Genomic DNA, 22,492 nt, shown 5'->3' on the forward strand with positions numbered 1-22,492 from the left:
GAGGGCAGAAGGAAGATGCTGTGGCAGTACACCTATACATGCCAACAGGCCTGATTCAGGCAGAGAGTCCTGATGTTTTAAAGCCCAAAATAACTTTATTTTAGCTTTCTCTTGCCTAAAATATCCTCTTTTTCAATGTAAGTAATCAGTTTCTCACGTTTGTTTTTCAAAATCTCCCTCAAATTAAGTTAAAAAAGTTGGCAAGTATGGTACATTGGATCACTGAGTGCAGAAGGAATGGGGTAGGAAGATGGAATCGGATAACAGAGAGCAAGAGGGAGATGGGCAGGGATTCCAAACTGACCTTAGAGGGCAGGTGTCAGAGGTTGCAACTGCACAGTCCACCACTCAAGGCAAGTGGGATGGCAGTGCAGCACAATGGGAAATGGAAAGCAATAGGGAGGTCACAGGGCCATGCACATGGACAATAGACTGCTGAATGGAAAGTGGCAAGGGCAGCAAGCGGGAAACATCCAGAACAATGACGCTGGAACCACAACAATGTTGTTAATGCAATTGGAACCGCGGGGGCAGGGGGTCGGGGTAATTTTGTATTTAGGGCCAGTGAGGAGGGTCTGTTTTTTAGGAGTGGGGGGTCGGGGTAATTTTGTTTTTTGGGGTGGGGTTGGTTGTTTTAGGGCGGGTTGGGGTAAGTTTTAGGGCTCAAGGTAGGTGGGAGGTATCGGGGTAGTTTTTAGGGATGGGTGGAGGGTTGGGGTAGTTTTATTTTTGGGGCAGGTGGGGTATTCAGGAAGTTTTATTTTGTGGGTGGGGTCAGTAGGTTTATTTTTAGAGTGGGTGGGGGGTCGGGTAGTTTTATTTTTTGGGCAGGGTTGGAGGAGTTGGATGCAATTTTGTTTTCAGAGTCAGAGTTGTTTTATTTTTGGGGTGGGGGTCAGTTTTTAGGGTGGGTGGGTGGTTGGGTAGTTTTTAGGGCTCAGGGTGGGTGGGGGACAATCGGGGTAGTTTTTTGGGGTGGGTGGGTCGGGTAGTTTCATTTTTAGGGCCAGTGGGAGGGTTGGGATAGTTGTGTTTTTAGGGCAGGTGGCAGGGTCCGGGCAGTTGTGTTTATAGGGCGGGTGGGAGCGGCCTGAGAAAACCACGCATGCCGTTCCACACAAGCCTTTACAACAAAAAAATCATTGTGAAGGCATGTGTGGTAAAGGCATGCATTGAAACAACGTGGTCGTTGTTCCGACTGCGTTGTTCTGGCATGCATGGTTGGTGCATGCATTGTTCCATCATACATCCGAAGCAAGCCGGCCATACCGGACAGACAGGAGTGACATTTGTAGCATAACAGACCATGAAGGGCAGGAGGTAGGGGGCAGGGACACAACAACAGACCAGACAAGGAAGGAGGGAGGTGACAGGGGCCTGCACAGTGAAAAAGGAGAGCAGAGGCAAAGGGTAAGGGCAAGAGCAGTAAGTTGACCATGGTGGGCAGAGAGGATGGGCACTGGAAGCACAAGACACAGTGGGGTGCAACAGTGAGACTATAACGGAATACACACAGACAATGAAGGGAAGGTGAGAATGGTTCAGAGGAAGTAAGCTGACTATGCTGGGAAGGTGGGAGAGGCTGTGGCAGCACAGAAGGCTATGCTTGGCAATTAGGAGGGTTAGTGGCAGCACAACAGCCATTGTGGACAAGAAGGAGGTGGTGTGGAATGCACACAGGATCATGGAGGACAGAAGGGGTGGGTAGGGGCTGAACACAGACAAGAGAGGGCAGGGAAAGAGCATGGAGGATGGAAGGGAGTGGCAGCAAAATGGACCATGGAGGACAAGAGGGAGGGGGCGGAGGCATGGGAATCAGAAGGCAGGGTGGAGGTGGCAAGGACAGGGAGCAGACATCTGACAATGCTAGGCCGGTGGAAGGGGCAGTGATAGCTCAACAGAACACTCAGAGAAGATAGGAGGGGCAGTGGCAGGTCCATGGAGCATGATGAGCAAAAAGGAGGGAGCAGGAGCAAGTACAAAGACATCAAACGGAAGGGGCGAGGAGAGTAAAGGCAGCAAGCTAAACACAGACCCTCAGCAGGAGGGCAATGATGGGGATAAAACTGGGCAACGAGGGCAGGAGGGGTGGGCATGAACATCAAGGTAATTGGAGCGCAGTGGCAGCACATCTGACATTGCAGGACTGGAGGGAGGGTTCTGGTGCATGGACTCAGACAACAGAGGGTAGGGAAGAGATGAATAGAGCAGTAAGCTAACTGTTCAGGGCAGATGGGAAGACAGCAGTAGAACAACAGCCACACAGGGCTGTGTTGAAGGAGCAAGGGCATGGAATTAAACAATGGATAACAAGGGGGCAGAAGAAGCAAGCTTGGTTAGGGCAACACAATGCCAGGCCAGGCACTGCGTCCAACTCACCCCCCCAAGTGCATTGCGATGGACATTTTACTTAACGTTAAAAAACCTTGGAATTTCACTGAGAAAACTAAAGGTTACAGGGATGTTATACTTATGAATGGATTTTTTTTAACAACTTTTAAATTCACAAAAAAACCAAAGGTCACAGGGACGTTACAGTTAGGGTCAAATTTTACACGAACGAAACCATAGAAATTTAGCTGTCAGGTTAGAGTTATTTCAAGTAACTATAACTCGTTAAATGTACTCTGCGTGCTAGCCATGCCCTGCTAATTACCCCAGGCATTGCATCACTTATGACATTTTCAAGTACATCATTGTAACATATGCAATAAAATTATTGATGAGAAAATTGTGCATGGTGAGGCTGTGAGCTATAGTTACCTTAGGGCATAAATTGTTTATTTAGTGAGAATATATATAATCATATATATATATATATATATATATATACATATATTTTGTCCATTCAACATATCCTGCTGTTCTTCCTGACTCCGCAATCGGGGTCAGTGCACTGCTACGGGCACAGGACCCGTAAAGTATAATGTCAGCAAACAAAAATCAAACTGGCACTCCAGAACAACCGTAGTCTTTTAATTTTCGGCTTTCAAAATCATTACAGGTGGTAAAACAAAAGAACTTGCTTCAATGGCTACGCGTTTCGACCATTGCGGTCTTCTTCAATAGCCTCAATCATTACAGAGGTCCCCCCTCCCATAAAAAATAAACCTTTCCATATACCAAACATAGAAGAAATACTCTACAGATGAAGTAAGCAACATAAACCCACGTTGGATCTATACTAACCTTCTTTCAGTCAATGTCTAAATGTTAAGCTAATCATCCCCTTATTAAACAAATAAATAAGATATGAAATATAAGATAGGGATTCGATGAAAAATAAAACACAAATGGAATTAATAATTTTTTCTTTCAAATTTTCTACTACTTCATCAACTTATTCCATATAAAATATAGCTATTTTTAAGATCATCTTTTCATGGCCAAGTGGACCTTCCTACCCAATTGCATTCTAAGGAGGGCCAACAAATAATTAATAATAAAAGTTGAAAAGCAAGTTGTTAGGAATTTTTTCATAAATTTCAGAAGACAACCCTTTCTTCTTTTTTTCTTTGAACCACAAAAAAAATAGAAAAAATCAAAAACATTATGTGTGACATTATTTACACAGTGGCATCATTACCCTAAATGTACATAAAGTTCCTCATCTTTCTTCAAACCCCACGGATGTCTGCTATTCAGCCGTATTATGTACTCGGATTCCATCCTTCTCAAAATCCGCTCCCTGTTAGTAACACCTTGTCAATTCCGAAAAACGACATACTCTCAACTTTTCCTTCATGTACTAAATTACAATGACATGCAACCGGATGGGTTACATCGTTATTCCTGATAGCCCCCTAATGTTCCAAAATCCGTTTCTTCAAAGGAAAAATCGAGCTGCCTACATATTGTAGACCACATGGGCATCTTATTACATAAATGGCAAACTCAGAATTGCAGTTCAGAAATGTCTTGATCTTAACTAACTCTCCTGTTTCTGCAGGCCTTACACTTCAAACATTTGTAAAAACCCTGTTGTTTGCCGGGGAAGGTCTCCCTGTTTCTAATCTGATAACTGTGTACTAGCAGATCCTGTAAGGAACAGCTTTTCCTGTATGTGATTTGCGGGTGTGGAGTGACAATTTGACCAATCACCCTGTCTGCCTTTATCAGATGCCAATACTTCATCAAGACCTTCTTCACCTGTTGCGAATACGCATTGTAGGCAGTAATACATCTCAAGGTATTGTCCCTTTCTCTCCTTTTCTTATTTAAAACTAAGAGGGCATCTCTCTGCACTTTTGTCACCTTCGAACTGCGGTCGCCAGTAGGTAGTTATAGCAAGGACCATTTTTCCATAGAAAAAGCAAAAAGTGTTCCAGAGAATCTTGTTCTACATGGGAAGTTTTGGGGTGATCCGTCAAGTGGAGCAGATTAAAAGGGGGGGGTTGCTAAAAAAAAGTTTCATTCCCTATGTTAATTTCCATAGGAATTTTGAACATGATTACAGCCCGAACTGTTGATTGGAATTACACAAGCTTTTGGTACAGAAAGGTGCCTTTTTCTTGTTTCGTGTAAATCTGTTCAGTAGTTTTTGAGACATTAAAACAAAAATAAACATAGATATCTAGAAATGCAAAGGATTCATGAATAATATTGTGCTCATGCAGAAAAATGCACAGCTCTGATTGGCAGCCAACACTTCAACCAGGAAGTGCTGGCAGCCATACTGGCACACTGCTCCAGCCGAGTCCCACAAAAAAAGTTCAAAAATAAGAAAAGGGGCCAGCATAGGGACACCTTCACCCCTTCAATCTGGTGTGGGGTCCGAGAGGGAAGCCCTCAATACAAAAAAAACTATCTTTTTTAAAACTCTTTGCAGTGAATTTGCGATGAACCCAAAATTTAGAGTTATAAAATAAAAAAAACAAGCATGGTCTCCCTCTCTTGCTAAATCTGAAGCCCTGGGGTGGGCCAAGTCTTGGGAGCAGTTACATTTTTAATGGGGACACACGGTCCCCCACACAGCCCTCGGGACCACCATCTTCCTAGGGCTTTTAACAAAATGGATGCAGGGGTACCAACTACCCAGGGCAGAAGTAGAAATCAAATGTGGAGGAGCTACTCCCCCCCCTGCAGCCCCGGGGACTTCCACCTCCCTGGGATAAAATTATGAATACAGGGGGGGCGCTCTGCCCCCCTTGCAGCCCTGGGGACCACCACCTCTCTGGGGCTGCAATAAAAGAGTGAAGGGGGTCCATTGCGGACCCTCAAACCCTAGGAACTACCAACTTCCTGGGCGTCTCTCATTGGAGGGCGGCCGTGTGGCTCCAACTCGTGGAGCAAATAATATCCTTGAGGACCATCATCCCCCAGGGCCCGCTGCTGCTATTTCCTGGGGTGCCCACCCTTGGGACATAGCTGTTTGTTTTTGCTTGGTGGGGGCTGACAGCTCCTACCAAGCAAAAGCAAACAAAATCTGCTTTCTGACTGCAGGAGCTGTCAAAAAGCTCACGCTGGCAGAAAGCGGAATTTTTATCTGTTTCCCTGCACGCAAATATGTATGCAGGACAACAGACGAAAAACATTGCTCCTACAAGCAGGGAGCTACTTTTTAAAACAGAGAGCAGAGGGGGAAGAGGCAAGGGCAGTGAACTGACCATACTGGACAGCCAGGAGGAACAGTTGCAGCATAACGAACCATAAATGGCAGGAGGGAGAAGGCTGGAGCAGGACAAAGGACCAGACAAGGCAGGAAGGAGGGAAAAGGGGCCTGCACATGGAAAATGGAGTGAAAGGGTTAAGGGGGTAGGGCTGGAGCAGCAAGCTAACATGGAGGACAGGTGGGATAGGTACTGGAAGCACAGCACACCATGGAGGTTAACAGTGAGATTTCAATGGCATACACACTGACAACAGAGGGAAGGTGGGAAGGGGTCAGCGACAGCAAGTTGACCACACAGGGAGATGGGAGGTGCTGTGGCAGCAAGATGGCCATGCATGGTAAACAGGATGGGTAGTGGCAGCGCTAGGGCCATAGTGGGCAAGAGGGAGAGGGAGGGGTCAGGGGCATGCAAAGGACCATGGAAGTCAGAAAGGATGAGTAGGGGCTGGACACAGACCAGACAAGAGGGGAAGGGCCTTCACAACAGACCACGCAGGGTAGGCGAGAGAAGCAGTTGCAGCACAACAGTGCATGGAGGGCAGAAGGGAGTGGCAGCAAAATGGACCATGTAGGACATGAGGGAGGGGACAGGGCATGAACTCAGAACACAGGGTGGAGGTGGAAGGGAAAGGCAGCAGTCATCTGACCACGCTAGGCAGGTGGGAGGGGGCAGTGGCAGCTCAAGAGCACAGTCAGAGTTGATAGGCGAGACAGTGGTAGGTCGATGAAACACGATGGCCAAAAAGAAGGAGCAGGGGCAAGCACACAGACATCGGAGGGCAGGGGAAAGGGGAGTAGAGGTTGGAGGCTAAGAACATAGGCTGAGTAGGAGGGCAATGATGGGGTACAGAATTGGGGAACATAGGACAGGAGGAGTGGGCAGAGACATCAATTTAAATGGAGGGCATTGGCAGCACATTGGACCATGCAGGGAAAGAGGGAGAGGGCTGGAGCTTGGACTCAGACAACAGAGGGCAAGGAGAAGGTGGATGGGTAAGCAAGCTAACTGTGCAGGGTAGAAAGGCAGGGCAGTGGCAGACCAACGGCCATGCGGGCTATAATGAGGGAGCAGTGGCATAGACTTGGACAATGGATGTTACGGAGTAGGGGGGCAGGAGCAACAAGCTTGGGGTAGCACAATGACAGGCCAGGCCCTTAATCCAACTCTCCTCCCCCCACCATGCACTGTGAAGGGCATTTTACTTAATATTAAAAGAACCCCAGTATTTCACTGAAAAAACAAAGGTTACAAGGATGTTATAGTTAGGAAATAGAATTGAAAAAACTTTAAAAATCTACTTAAGGGATGTTGAAGTTAGGCTCAGATTTTACACGCACAAAACCATATCATTTGAACTGTTAGAGTTATTTCAAGTAACTGTAACTCATGCCCTAACATAACTATAAGTCAGGCCTTCCATTGCACTGCTTATTACCCCAGACGTTATATACTCTTCTATGACATTGTTGATAATATCACTATAGCATTAGAAAACTGTGCATGGCAGGGTCACCAGTTACAGTTACCTTAGGGCACTAGTTATAGTTACTTGAAATAACTCTAAATATAACACCTGAATTTTTAAGGTTATTTTAAAATGTAGACTTACATGTGCCCCTACCCTCGAATCAGGGGTGGAGACAAATGTACATATTTTCTATATTTATTTATTTATCAAGTAATAAAAATTACTGGTATGATTTAAATGAATTTAACTATTTACAAAATAAACTTACATTATTTGCTATTAAATGAAAAGGGTTATCAAAATATTTTATAATGAAATTATATATCCATATATTCTATTTCTATAAATTTTAACAGTAAATTAAATGTACCTATTTTGAAAAAAAATGGAAATCAATGAATTTATTTTAACAGTATTTCCTACTGGAATGTTATTTAAATCACTGCATCCTGTATTTTCTATGGGAGGGTGTTACAGTAGTTGGCCCTGCATGGTGGTACCCCTGCTCCAGGTCTGAGCTGGAGTACATTTAAGACTGTTTGGGACATTTTGGAAGTCTAGTCTGAAAATGCCAAACAGGCTTACTCTTTTGTGGGTGGGTATTTGTTGTTCCTGAATCTGCTCCTTTTACCCCTATCATAACCCCTGATTACCCTTTCCTAAACCCCTCCCATTTTGTAGTGAGTATTCCCCATTTTCCAGCCATTTTTTTCCTTTCCTCCCAAACCTATTAAAAAACCATAGGTGCACATGTGCAAAAATCTCTGCCATCGGGGCAGAGCCTCCGAATGAAAAAAGTAGGAGAGGCAGAGGCATAGACCTCCACATGTAGGTTTGTGAAAAGCGTTTGTAATATGTGAGTAGTACGTTTGTAACACTAGTGAACACACTGCAAAATCTAAATCCAGTTTGTGAATAGGCCCATAGTGATTTTGTCTAAGTTTTTTAAAGAGAAAATGTTGACATGCAATTATTATTACCCAATCTAAAAACTATGAATGATAAAAGGCTGACTCAACATTGCTAGATTTGAACCTCCTGGTGAAAGAAGATTTACAGCAGCAACTAGTGAAATTATTGAGATAGCTATCTAATGTTAAATTATTAAAGGAACAACACAGTGACTGTATAAAGTCTCGCCTGGCTTTAACCAAGGTCAAAAGGACTGCACACATTTACAGCAGCCACCTAAGAAAGCTGGCACTGTCCCATTAAATGCATGTAAGCCTTCTTGAAAAGCACTTTTACTTTCAAAGAAATAGAAATTGTGCCAAGAAATACTGTTGCTCCAGAAAAAGCAAGCAATGTCCACATGAAGTATAATAAGGTTGACTTAAAACTGCAGGCCCTGTCTATTTAGAAGTATAACAGCTTTGACGAGAAACATTTGCAATGTCATATAAACATAAATCAGCCTTCATGTGAAACCTTTATGCTGTCTGATGTATGGCAACATTCCTAAGTATTATTGATTTGGTCTATGACGAGTCTAGCTGCTCTACTTAACCATATTGTTACAATCCATGTAAAGCTTACCAGCCCTGTTGATAAATATTGGTAATGTCCATGAAATATATGTCCTTTCTGCTGGGAAGTATTGGCCCTGTCCAATAAATACATACCAAATGTCGATTTTGGATCAAATTCATGACAGCATATTTGTCTTGCACTTAACTATGCACTTTCCCTCAAATTGTTTGAGGCACAACCACCACAGCTCATGTAAAACTGTATTCAAATGATATGCAGTTTTCACCAATATTTGTGACATAATTTGCACTAACCTACACCATAAACCACACATTCACCAACAAAATCTATAGGGGAGATCTGACAAATGGTCAGTAATGTTATCTTCGCTCCACGTGCCACAACTTTTCTAATCTTAGTGGAGAATCACCATACAATCTAGACTTCTATCTGTTTTTAGAAACTCTTCTAGGTTCTTTCTGCTTTTGGCTACCGTGTGGCCACAAGCATTTAAAAAAAGGTGTGGGTGACCCAGGTGGGCACTCAAAAAAATATTTAAAAGCTCAAAATAAAAAAATAAAATATAAAACGAATGAGCGGCAGAAGCCACTCATTTAATATTTACTGCTCCAGGGAAGGAGCACCTGATAATAGCTGTGAAGGCTTTTTAATTACATTATTGAAGCCTGGTATGCTGACCCTTTCGTAAAGCCAATAGTCCCACTTTTTATATTTTAGTGTTCTGACCCTTTGTAAAAGTCAGTATGTCTGCCTTACTTAAAATTATACCCATTCATTTATAGCATCAGATTGTCATCCATGTGTGCTTGCAGAGATTTGGGTGGCAGGCCCTATGCCCAACTCCCTGCTGTGCACAGCCCTGTGCGCAACCATGTTCCGCATAACGAAAGGCACTGCTGCTGTTTAACTCATTACTAATTACCTCCCATATTACATCACTCATAAAACTATTCTATGACATAATTGACAAGTGACTGCAACATCTTAAATGACATCACTGAAGGTAACACTGCAAGGCAGAGGCAGAAGCTGCAGTTTCTTTAGAGAGGCAAGTTATAGTTACTTGAGATAACTGTAACTGGTCAATTTACAGTAGTTTTGTGTGCTTAAAAGAGTATGTTTTAACTGGAATTTTCACCTTATTATACGTCCTTTTAACTTTTACATTGACAGCAAGAAAGGGCCCTCTGACTGTCCATAAGTGTTCAACGAATTCAAGATTGGGGCCATAGAAAGACATACACTGTCACTGCATGAAGTGCTAGTTAGTGATTAAAGACTGTGACACATAGAAGTGGCAGGCAGAACCTCTTTGTGCAGAATTACAGAACCTTTTTATTTTTAGGCTGTCAGTTTGTATCTTACTAAAGTCACTAATTGTCAAATGACTACTAATAACTGGTGGCCTTTTGTGCAATTAGTTGGTAGTGAATGTACAGGAGACTACACTTCACGAAAGTCGCAATCACAATATGCATTCTTTCTAGCAATCGAGAGAGAGAGGCCGGTGCCTCAGTGTGTTTACATGTTAGAGTACCAACCCTTCAGAAAGGGTTAGACACCAGCTGTGAAAACATCATTGGGGGCCTGCAGTGCTGTGGAGGACCAAGTGTTGCTTAAAAGGAGCACTCCTGCCCACACTAGGTAGCTGTCCATTGAACCCCAGACGGTACATATTACCATCTTGAGCTGGGAAAAATGCTGATGCTGTAAAATAAATCTTTTCAAAAACGTACCTAGAAGGAGTCCCTGTTGAGAACAAACATTACCCACCAGATGCAATTCTTGTGACTTCCTCTTACCGTTTCTATAAAAAGGGAGCATATGGAAGAAATCTAGGATGGTATTTCTATAGACTTTAATTAGAATTCAAGTCAGTGTGTGGAACATATGAACAACTATAGCAGAAAATATTACAAGAATTTTGGCAAGTAGATATTAACAGAAAGTAAACAATATAACAACACAACATTGAACATGGATGATTCCCTTTCCTACAAAGCTTGTGCTAATAAAATCTAGCACTGAAATGTCTGTCATTAAGTCCGTTACACACCAACGTGCTAGCACACACCTGCAGACACAAGTTGTGGATTGGACTAGAAATCTGATCACACCTTTCCTCCAGGAACACTCATTGGGTGGTTACTGGGCAAACAGTAAGCTGGGCCTGCATGTGAGCCTAACAGCCTGAGACAGAATCATATGACTTCACCATCTGCCTATGAAAGCCCTCTACCCAGGATGTCTCAGCCAGGGCGGCGAGATAAAGGGCAGAGAGGATAAGGCCGACTTCCCTGTTTGGCCTGTTACAGCCTGGAGCTAGAAATTCTGCCCTTTCCTCTACCAATACAAATGAACCAGAAGACATCCACAAGAACTAACATGCACGTATCCTCAGAAAAACACACACCTGCCAAAAACAAAGTCACTCCAACCATCACACACCAACCATTTTCCATATCTAGATGGGTTTCTTTATTATAGACTGAGAGAGAGGGTTACAAAAGGATTCATTTCGTACACAGGGGAGCCAAAGACCTGGGGGCTACTCTGGACGATTACCCTTGGGCCCACCCCAAGGAAGCTAGTCACCCTAACGTATGGAGCACTGATGGGGATATGATATGAGAGCCCAGCTGGACAAAGGCACAATGGTTGTGTGACTTGGGAATGGACATATCAGAGAAACAATGGGTTTACTGCTGTGAACAGTCTCAATAAACATCTATGAATAGTAAGTACAGACTAGTTCATTATACATTCTTACATCAGCCGGTCTCCCTTGTTGTAAAATAAATAAAGATTTTTAACAAAATGTGTTGCTCCTTTGACAGCCTTAGGCGCCACCCCATAGCTGCTACATGTTGTTTTCTTACCCGAGGTATTTACCAGCTTTTCCTTGCGCCTTGCAACCTACGAATCAAAAACTAAAGTTTGAAGGGTCATAAAGGACAATTGAACATACCTACTAACTCTCCCATTGAAATTGGTATAGCTGGTGCTTCTCTAAGCCCCCTTTCTAGTACACAGAGGTAAAACATAATCTGAGGCCACCTTAAAACAAAAAAAAATCCTTACTCCCTTCATCCCACCAAAATTAATATTTGCTATATGAAATAAGTGTTATACTATCTATAGAGAAAGAAACGAGTACTATCACTACTTAGAGCTCACGTAAACTGAATATCTATTGAACTGTGTCTCACTTAGAATGAGCGATAGATAATTTGTATTACCTGTTAAGCGTATTTTCCTGAAAACTATGTGGCTATCTGTATTACATGACATACCCCGGCTACTAGCTCACATACAATTTGCACAAGAAAGCATATCTTACATGCAGTTTTCACCCGAAATAACTTCTGGAGACTTCTTCAAGAATAAAATACTTCCAGGAGAAAAATTCTCACCGTTTCTATGTGTATCATTCTCCGTTTGGCAGAATCATGAGGAATTTCTTGTATGGCAAAATTCCTAATTTATGCGAGAGTATGCCCATGTTATTTTGCACTATGCTAACTGGGATTCATGGGCTGTTTTATTGACAACACCAATGTGCATTATATAACACTGAATGTATTGTATCTCTGATCTCCCCATGCCCATTACTTTGCAGCTGCCTTCTCCAGCTCTACAAAGACAACAACAACATCTTCTGCACCCATGAATACTACTCATGTTGAGAATTCTACGTCCTCAGCTACTGTTAACAGTGAGTCAGAATCTCTAAGTAAGGCAAACAATGTATGGTGTTTCTGTCAAAATATTGAGTAAAAACAATATTTTGGGAAATAGTTGTATTTGTTTTTCATCAGGTGCATACCACATGCAAAAAGGATGCATACAGTAATATATCCTCGTAGCACCCCGTTTATCAGAAACCAATACCACTAAACCACCCTCCCCCACCCTGCCTCCCTCCTTCCACAGACACAATAACATACCGCTAGACATATCCCTACCTCTGCGTCTCTTATTAGGCCACCAGTCTCATCTTTTGACCCAACCTGTGCATCCTCAGCTTTTGTTCTCCTGGACATCCAGTAAATAGTATGTCTTCCAGGCCCCCCAGATCTTCCTAAATTTCCTACGGCAGCCTCTATTCACATATGAAACCTTTGCTGCCATCATAAATCCATCCATTCCTCTTCACCACGTTTCCACCTCCGGGCCTACCTCTGATCCCCATAAATGGGCAATATCTCTTTTAGCCACCTCCAGTCTGAAGTTACCTAAAAGGAGGCAGGCCCGGGGCAGGTCCACATCATTGGGGATCCCGTGGAGAATACATTTGGGGTCTATCGGGATTTGTTCCATTAGTAACTACCCCACAATCCTTGTCCAGTAGTCCTGTATTACAAGGCACCCCAGATAGTATGTATGAAGTCTCCCATTCTAGTTCTGCATCGAAGACAATTCGGATATTGTGACTTACCCATCTCATGCAACCACTGTCTATCAGAATAGATCCTATGCAGGATCTTAAACTGCATTAGTTGCAACCTTGACCAGATGCCCACCTCTCGCGGGAACATCAGCGCAGCCTCTTAATCCAGATCCTCCATTTCCCCTATATCGATTTCCCATTGTCTGCACAATTTAGTTAGGGTGCCAGACATATTATTATTAATAGTCTTATACACCATAGAAATCGTTTTGGAGTTTAGATTCTCCGTCAACTATCTGCCTTCTAACTGGGAGTAGTCAGGCATAGTCTCCCCAGATAGACCTTCTGCCCTCCAAGCATGCCTTGGTCGGATATACTGAAACTGTTGCTTTGCACCAAGCTCATAGGCGGCCCTAAGTGAGTCATAAGGCATAAGGTCTCCTCTGTCTATCACATCCCTATTCTTGAAAATGCCTACCCTCTCCCAAGCCTCAAATCCCATCAGCTTATTGATTTCTAGCAGCCAGTTTCCCTCCCAGAAAGGAAGTCATCCTAGTGAGACTGCATAGCCATCCCAATACTTTAATGGTTTTGATCCATGCTATAATCGCCACTTGGGTGGCCAGCAACAAGCTTTTCATTCTCTTGCCTCCATACAAGTATTGGAGGCATGTTTTCCACACCCATTGCAGTGTTTCCAACTTATACATTGTGCTGTCCCTTGGGGCATACAGCCATTCATTAATATTTAGGTGGGCCACCCAGTAGAATGCTTCTATGTCTGGCACGTTATACTGATTTCTTTGCAATGTTCTTAGAGGAATATGAGGGTGCTTCTTTTCCCAAAGAAAAAGCCATATATCTCATGCAAGGGATTGAAAGAAGTCTAATGGGACCTGGTTGTACGTGTTTTGCAGAACATAGAGTAACTTCGAAGAGGGATAATTTTAAGCATAGCCATCCACCCCATCAGGGTGAGTGGAAGACCCTCTCAACCATCCAGATCTGTTCAACAGGCTCTTGCCACCTTCTCTAGATTACGTCATTGGCACACATCCGTCTTGTGCGTCATGTATATTCCAGATATTTAAATCCTTTTCTCGAATACTGAAGCTTGCACGGGAGAGAGGAGAGTGCTGCATCCCCTTGGGGGGCATATTACACAGACTTATCCCAATTGAACTGGTATCCAGAGTAGCTCCATACTCTGCTAACACTTGGAACAATCTTGGAAGGGTTTCTGAGGGTTTTTCCAACATATAGAAGGATGTCATCTGCATACAACGAGATGTGCTCCTCTTCCTCCCCTGCTTCTTTCAGTGGAAACCCCCTGATCTCTGGATGCGCCTGTCTCTGGCATGCTAATGGATCAATTGTGAGGGCAAACAACAAGGGGGACAAGGGGCATCCCTGTCTAGTCCCACTCGCAATTGGGAACTCTGAGGAAAGAGCTCCATTTACTGTCACCGCAGCCACTGGGCTGCAATAGAGCAATCTCACCCACTCTTGATATCAAGGGCTAATGCCCAATCCCTCCAAAGTACCTTCCAAGAAGGGTCAATGTACTGCATCAAGTGCCTTTTCAGCATCAAGGGCCAGGAACATATAGGGTCCTTACTATGATATGTATCCAATTATGGGTACGCCTTAGATTATATATTGTGGATAGTCCCAGCATAAAGCCAGATTGGTCTCTATGAACCAGAGGAGTGATAACTCCCATCAATCACATCGCTAAAACCGTGGCTAGAATTTTCACCTCTACATTTAGGAGGGAGATTGGTCTGTAGGATGTGCAGAAATCCTAGGCCTCCCCTCCTTATGAATTACCACTATTGCTGCCTGTTGCAGATCTAGAGGAAGGTCCCCTTGGGCTCTCGCCTCTTGGAAAATATCCAGCAAATGAGGGTCCAGAATGTTATTGTATCTAGTGTATAGCTCTGCTGGAACCCTTTGGGTCCGGGGACCTTCCCAGAATGGAGCTTCGTGGTGACTAATTTAATCTCTTCCAAGGTAATCTCCCCTTTCAGCACTTCCTGAGCCCTTGTATCTAACACTGGGACTTAAAGGCCTTGTAGGTAGCCCCTAATATGCTGTTCATCCCGTAACATTTGTGCCCTTTTGAGTTCTAGCCAACAAAGGGCCTGAGGGGTCAGTTCTCGTCCCACCGCCTCTTCCAGATACTCAAGTTGACGCTTGTACATTCGCAAGACTTCTGATTCTTTCTTCCTCTTCCGTGCCACCAGGTTTTGGGTGCTATCTCGTGGAACTGGCTTGTAGTCTTCCCAAAGAACTACCAGAGACTCAACTGATCCCATATTCTCTCAAAAGTAGACCTCAATATCCACCCACTGCCCATGTGACACCTCTTGTCCTGTAAATCCCAAGCCCCTAGTCACCCTCTACGCTGTCCTTCTCCACCTCTCCAAAATCTCAGTAGTAGAGGAGAATGGTCAGACAAACCCTGGGCCAAATAATCTGCTTATGTAACTAACCTCAGCTCTCCTGCTAGTGTAAAAATGTGATCTAACCTCGAAAAGACCTTAAGGGCTCCAGAGAAATAAGAATACTTGTGTTCACCTGAATGAGCCCTCCGCCACAAGTCAGAGAATTCCAGTGCTGTGACGAAGCGATTTAGCAGAGTGGGGGAAGTCCTGCTGTCAGTCCCTCTCGATCTATCCACCTCCATGTCTATCACATCATTTACAACTCCTCCTACCACATGCAGCTCAGTCTCTGTCCCCAGTCGTATGTCCGACAGTTTCTTTAATACCGGGGACTGGAGTCTGGGTGGTGCATAGATCTCTTGGCCCCCAGGACCCTTGCACCCCCCAAATCTCCCTGATGGGTCCACCCACTGCCTTGTAGGCCATAAGTGACCTTCGAACTAGGATTTCCACTCCTCTGGAGCCTAAATTGAAGCCCCCATGCACCACTATGACATAGGTCCCTCTGACCAAAAATGTACACTTCGTACCTTTGAGGTGTATCTCCTGGAGGAGCTCTATATCCGGTCACAGCATTATATAGTGAGACACCATGCCCCTCTTAACATTATCTCCCAATCCGTTAACGTTTCATGATAAGACCGAAAAGGCCCTGAGGGCTGTACTGGGGGGTTCTGGATCACCCATAAAAGCCATGTTGAAATTTATAATCAAATCAGATTTGAATGATAAAAGCAATCACTGTAAAGCAAGTGGCTTAACATATTGATCTCATAACCTTTCACATCAGATACAACTACACAGAAAAGACTGAAACTTATATACTCTGATTGTACAGTGTCTCTAAAAAAGCAATTTGATGTAGCATGAGTTCTACTCATGTAAAGGTACACGGTCCACCTGAAAGGTTTGCTGGTGAAAGTCAGAGTTCCACACGAAAAAACACAGACAGTTAACTGTTAAGGTTGCTTAGTTCCAGTGAAAGAACGTAATCAAACAAGTTGAACTTGAACTGAAGGCGCCAGTTGCGCAAAATGGATCCATGGGGTTTGTACTTTACTCAATCAGGTTCAGGTTGGGGGTTCGGTCCCTTCTCCGACCCCACACGCACACACCCGAAGGGAGACCACACAGCACACTCATGGTCAGTGGCGAAAGTGGTAGGATCTGCAAAAGAAAAAAGTATGACTTTTCTTGCAAATAACATTTGTCATCTGAAATGTGCCCTTCCTCTTCCTTTCCTTGTTTTATAATCAGCAGGACGTTTTTGGGGCCCTTTGTTATGATTTTTGCAGGTTCTGGAGGGTCATTTGGGGGTTCAACCCACACCTCAGCACTGAGGTTTTTATCTGCTGCACCACAGCTTCCCTTTTCTTGCACTGTCAGAAGGGCTGGGGCAGACACCTTCTTTACCAAACCTCCATTCACTGCACTTTTGACAAGTTGGGCCATTCTGTCTCCAATTTGTATGAATGAATCAGATTAGTTTCCAGTTATCAGCATAATTTTGATTTCTCCTAGGTAATCTGCAGCAATCACTCCCCCTAAAACCTGATCAATTTGCCATATCTGTCCTGGTAACTTTCCTCTCCCCAACTGTTCTGTGACTGTTTGTGGGACAGATTGCTGTTGTGCGTGCTGCACAGTTTTTTATCAAATCTAGGGGAATGTGCATCTCTCTAATCTCTGCCCACCTGTAAGTGGCTTTTTCCCCCAGCTGTCCACATTTCTGGTGCACCCACTTAGCCATCTCCACTAAGTCAGAATTCTGGGTGGACACTTCAGACTCTGAATTTTTCTCATTAACATCTGCAAGGGAATTGAACCAGTTAGGTGCAAGCCATGTGGCAAACCAAACGGCTAAACCATTGGCAGTGAACCAAGAATCAGTGTAAAAATGACACATCTCAAGCAGCTCTTGCTTTAAAGTCTGACACACATTGTACAACACTGTTCCTTCTCCTGTGCTAGACAACAACTTTTCAGTAACTGGATTGTAATCATTAGTCAAACACACACGCTTTTTATCCTCAGGGGACACAAATTCAAATGGTGCACTCAATTTCAGTGGTGACTTTTTTATCTGGGGTACTCCCTGCACCCTCTCCACATCCTGAAAAGGGGCTTGTGACACCTGTTCATGTAGGGCTGTAGTGACTCTAGCCCTGTTTTGCATGTACCACATCCAGTGTATGATACTAGCTTCCTGTGCCTGTCCTAAACTGTGAGAGTTAGGTGAATTCATCACCCACTGCATGCTTGATATTTCAGTTTCCATACTCCAAAGTTCCAGGGACACTCTTGTCTTCCCCTGTTCCTGATTTACATGTAAATCAGTGTTTCCCTCTTGCACTGCGCAAAAACCTAAAGTCTGAATATTTTCGTTTGAAGCGTGCAGCTGGCCATGTTTTTTTCCAGTTACTTCAAATCAAATCAAATCAAATCATTAACATTTATAAAGCGCGCTACTCACCCGTGCGGGTCTCAAGGCGCTAGGGGAAAAAGGGGGGGTTATCGCTGCTCGAAAGCCAGGTCTTTAGGAGTCTCCGGAAAGCGGAGTGGTCCTGGGTGGTCCTGAGGCTGGTGGGGAGGGAGTTCCAGGTCTTGGCCGCCAGGAAGGAGAAAGATCTCCCACCCGCCGTGGAGCGGCGGATGTGAGGGACAGCAGCGAGTGCGAGGCCAGAGGAGCGGAGGATGCGGGTGGGGACGTAGAAGCTGAGGCGTCTGTTGAGGTATTCCGGTCCCTTGTCGTGGAGGGCTTTGTGTGCGTGGGTGAGAAGTCGGAAGGTGATCCTTTTGCTGACTTGGAGCCAGTGCAGGTGTCTCAGGTGAGCGGAGATGTGGCTGCTGCGGGGTATGTCGAGGATGAGGCGGGCCGAGGCGTTTTGAATGCGTTGCAGGCGATTTTGGAGTTTGGCTGTGGTCCCAGCGTAGAGGGTGTTGCTGTAGTCCAGGCGGCTCGTGACTTTATACCCAAGTGTTAAGATTTCACTCAGATGAGGGCTATACTGTTTCCAAAAATCAAACAAGCTCATGAAACTCAGTGTCTCTTGCTTAGTGCAAATAGTAAGAAACTCTAAAATCTTTTGTTTTACTTGTGCCAGTAACTGCACATTTTGCGACGGTAATTCTGCCATGTTTTAATTATTTTTTCTTTGCAGAAGCGGTCTGTAAATAACATTCTGAGCTCTGTTCTCAGTGTTATCTGTTAAGGAATGCGGTTTTTTTTGCTCTATGCTCTGCTCACACGGAGGCTCAGACTGGCCCACAGCTGTATTAACCCCCTCATTACTGGAATGGGAAAAGCCAGATTCTTCTAAAACAGCAGTTTTATAGATTTCAGCATGACCTTGCAAAAATGTGTTCTGGCTAATTTGCTCACACAAATTCTTATTTTCATGTTCTAACTGCCTACTTCTCTCCTGCATTTTTCTGTCAGCAGATAAAAGTATCCAAACCCTTCTGCCAAGAACAAAAGGAATATCATTTCTTTCAAAAGGCACATTTTCTAAATATGCTTTATCACAGCACTCACCGGAAGATTCACACAGTCCTGAAAACAAGAAAACATGTTTCTCACAGCACCATAAGGCAGTTTAACTTCACATGTATTTTCAAACATGGTCTGCTGTGCTTCTTTAATTCTCTAAACAAACTCCAGTTTCCGACTCTGAAAACTGACGACTAAGTCAAAATGTTCTGGTTTCCCTCTTATCTCATAACCGAGCTTACAGAACCTCTCTGGGATGCACTTCTGAGTTTAAAGAAGACATTTATTGTTATTATTTCTTCACCGCAAGGTTCCTGAAAGACAAAATTAGTAGATTGGAAGCACACGTTCAAAAGCAGTCGCAGCAATGAAAGCAAAATATATCAAAGTATTTCTCAGTTGCAATGTACACAGCAAAATGCATATAACTATATTATAGCATAACTTCAAAGCAAAGCATAAAAGTCAAAATTCATCACCGTATGGGCAAGGCTTTAGGGCCTATATTCAGCTTAATCTTTCGGGGGTCTGCAAGTTGATGACTCCGGTCAACTGTGAGAAAGAGATTTTCTACCCAAACGGGAGACAGGCAACTGACGTCTCCGTTCCTGTCTGAAGTCAAGCAGATTCAATCTACCCCTGCTGTAGCCCAGAGTCATCCTTAAAAGCAAACTCAGTGTGAGAACCAAATAAACTTGGAGAGTGGCCAATTCTCCCAAGCTCCGTCGCTCTCAGACTGGATTGCGAGGTAAACACAAAATCTACGTGCTCTTATCAGCTAAGGTCTAGTGTGAAGAAAACAGCTTGGTCCATCTTGTGGAAAAACACAGCTTGGAAAAACACAGCTCATCTGCAATGTCTCAGCTGCAATGTCTAACCCCACGTTAAAGCCAATAAGCAGCTAACCTAAATATCAAATGTAATGTCTCATGTCATGTCAAAGCCAATAGGCAGCTAAACTGAATACAGAATGTAATGTCTAATGCCATGTCAAAGCCAATAGGCAGCTGAACTGAATAAAAAATGTAATGGCTAATGCCATGTTAAAGCCAATAGGCAACTGACCTGAATACAGAATGTAATGGCTAACTCCATGTTATAGCCAATAGGCAGCTAAACTGAATACAACATGTAATGTGCAACTGGTGAACATTGAGCAACTAATATGCGCAGTGGGGAAACACAAAGTCATTGGTCAAACACAATTAATAGCATCACAAGAGGGCAGTGTGTTTGCCGAAGACACAAACTTCCGTCTTAGGCAGTTGTACTTCATCCATTTTGAGATGTTTTTCATGCAGTTGTGGAAGTTTGTTTTAGTTGAGGTGGCCCCAGGGCCATCAGTGGCTGTACAAGGGTAGCCACGAGGCCCTCCTACAATGAAAAGATTCCTAGGGAGATGGTGGTCCCTGGGGCTGTGGGGGTCCAAAATGGACCCCTTTTGTATTTTTATAGTGATTGCCCCACGGAGGTGGTGGTACTTGGGGCTATGTGGGCCCTGCGCCCCTGTATTGTTTTTCTTCCGTGCCCCGGGGAGGTGGTGGACCCCAGGGCAGTAGGGGGCTGCGCAGCACCTGCATTATATTAGTTCTAAGGGGGCTGCATAATATGTTTTGTACGCCCCAGGGAGGTGGTGTCCCCGGGGCTGTGGAGGGGCCGGAGGCCCCCCCTGCACTCCAATAAACAATGCCACCAGGAGGCATCTGAATAACAAAGTGGAAAAAAGGTTTTCCTGTGAATACACATCCTTGACGTGATTCCGTGGCAAAATTGTTCTAAAAAAGTGATTTGTAGCCCTGGGGGCTTAGGGGTCAGGGTGACTCTACCTTGGCCCCTTTTCTGAATTTGTAACCTTTTTTCTGGGACTTGGCTGAAGCCGAGTTCCAAAATGGCTGCAAACACTTCCTTGTTGAAGTGCTGGCAGCCAAGCAGATCTCAGCACAAAGATTGAGAGCGGTCATGAATGCTTTGCATCCCTATATATTCAAATATGGATTTACTTTAATTTCTCCAAAACTACTTAATGGATTTACACCAAATAACATAAAGGCCTCTTTCTGCACTAAGAGCTACCTTTCTGCCAAATTTGATGAAATTCTGTCCAGTGGTCCGAGCACTACTGCTGTTCAAAATCCCTGTAGAAAAATAAAGGGGGGAAATGTGTTTTGGGAGTCCCCTTTTTCTTGGCTGCCACTTGAGGGATCACCACAAAACTTTTCAGACAGCAGCTGAAGTGACCATCATTGTTTTTTGTAGTTTCTTGAACATTCATCAAATGGCTCCAAAGTTATTAGCAAAACAAGAAAATACTTTTCTACAGAAAGTATGTCCTAACTATAACTACTTGGTGATGACCACCACACCTCCACTAGGTACTATGTATGTGTATGTATATCTATCTATCTATCTATCTATCTATCTATCTATCTATCTATCTATCTATCTATATATATTTATATATATATATATATATATATATATATATATATATACATGAACAGAGGTTACAGGGTTGTAGTTAGGTTAAGATTTTACATGCACAAAACCATAGAAATTCAGCTGTTATAGTTCGAAGTAGTTAGAAAAGTATTTCAAGTAACTATGACTTCAAGGTGACTATAACTCAATCCCTTGCCATTCTCATATGGCTGGGAAAGATAGTGGGAATTTACAGAGAATATGCTCTCATTTTCTTCTGAAAATCATGAGAAAACAGTTTTCTCTCAAGCACGATTCAAGAAATACCAGCAGGTTAAAATCACATTAGAACACACTACAATTCCTAAAATAAGTATGGTAGCATCAACAAATGATTTATATTGTAACTAACACCACACTTGACAAACGTATCTCTTCTAGATTGTGAATTACATTTATAAGATGCAATAAGTCAACCCATGTTATCCAATTTGTAGACATAAGCCTTGCAGTAGTGAAAAACAAATTTGGAAGTTTTCACTCCCAGGGCATGTATACATGTCCTGCATTTTAAACACGTCCTGCCTTTTAAATGCATTGAACCAGGTCCTGTGGGTCATATAGGGCCTACCTCAAGAGTGACCTATGTATAAAAAGGGAAGGTTTAGGCCTAGCAGTGCCATCAGTTCACATTAGTGCCTTGCTTGGGCATACTTATTTTAGCTTAGGCCTACAGCCTGTGCCCTTTTACATATTTACATGATTCGTTTTCATTTATTCATGTTAATTCATTTTCGAATGACTTGCTTCAAGCAGGGATGTTTTAATTCTCTAATTGACTGCAGTTCTGCAAAAGTGTTGTTATTATTTGCCTTGCACAACATTTCACATATTCCTCTGCCCATGGCTGTACATGATCTCCAATCTAGTATTGCTGCCACAAGAGTGCACAGAGAACCTTGACACTTAGACATCTTACTACGTCAGGCCTGTTTCTCAGAACACAAACATTTTTTGCTATAAAAATCATTACACAGGTCAAAGAAGGTTAGGAAGGTCATTCCAGTCAGAGGGGCCATCCTATGCTGTGTGCCACTTAATTGCCATTTTGCTGACTTCAACCCAGTCTCTACAACCAACCGAAGAAACAGCAGGCAGACCCCTGCTTTCAGGTAT

General features: G+C 43.6%; 1 protein-coding gene across 1 annotated transcript in view; it reads left to right on the forward strand.

Moving 5' to 3' along the window:
- Positions 1–22,492, forward strand: part of LOC138284401 (mucin-5B-like) — a 1,991,087-nt gene that overhangs the window by 1,716,174 nt on the left and 252,421 nt on the right. The window contains exon 30 of the mRNA XM_069223138.1: positions 12,191–12,286. Coding sequence (XP_069079239.1) covers positions 12,191–12,286 — 96 coding nt within the window. The remainder of the gene's footprint in view (positions 1–12,190; positions 12,287–22,492) is intronic.

Source organism: Pleurodeles waltl, chromosome 3_1, assembly GCF_031143425.1.
Source record: "Pleurodeles waltl isolate 20211129_DDA chromosome 3_1, aPleWal1.hap1.20221129, whole genome shotgun sequence".
Classification (NCBI taxonomy): Eukaryota; Metazoa; Chordata; class Amphibia; order Caudata; family Salamandridae; genus Pleurodeles; species Pleurodeles waltl.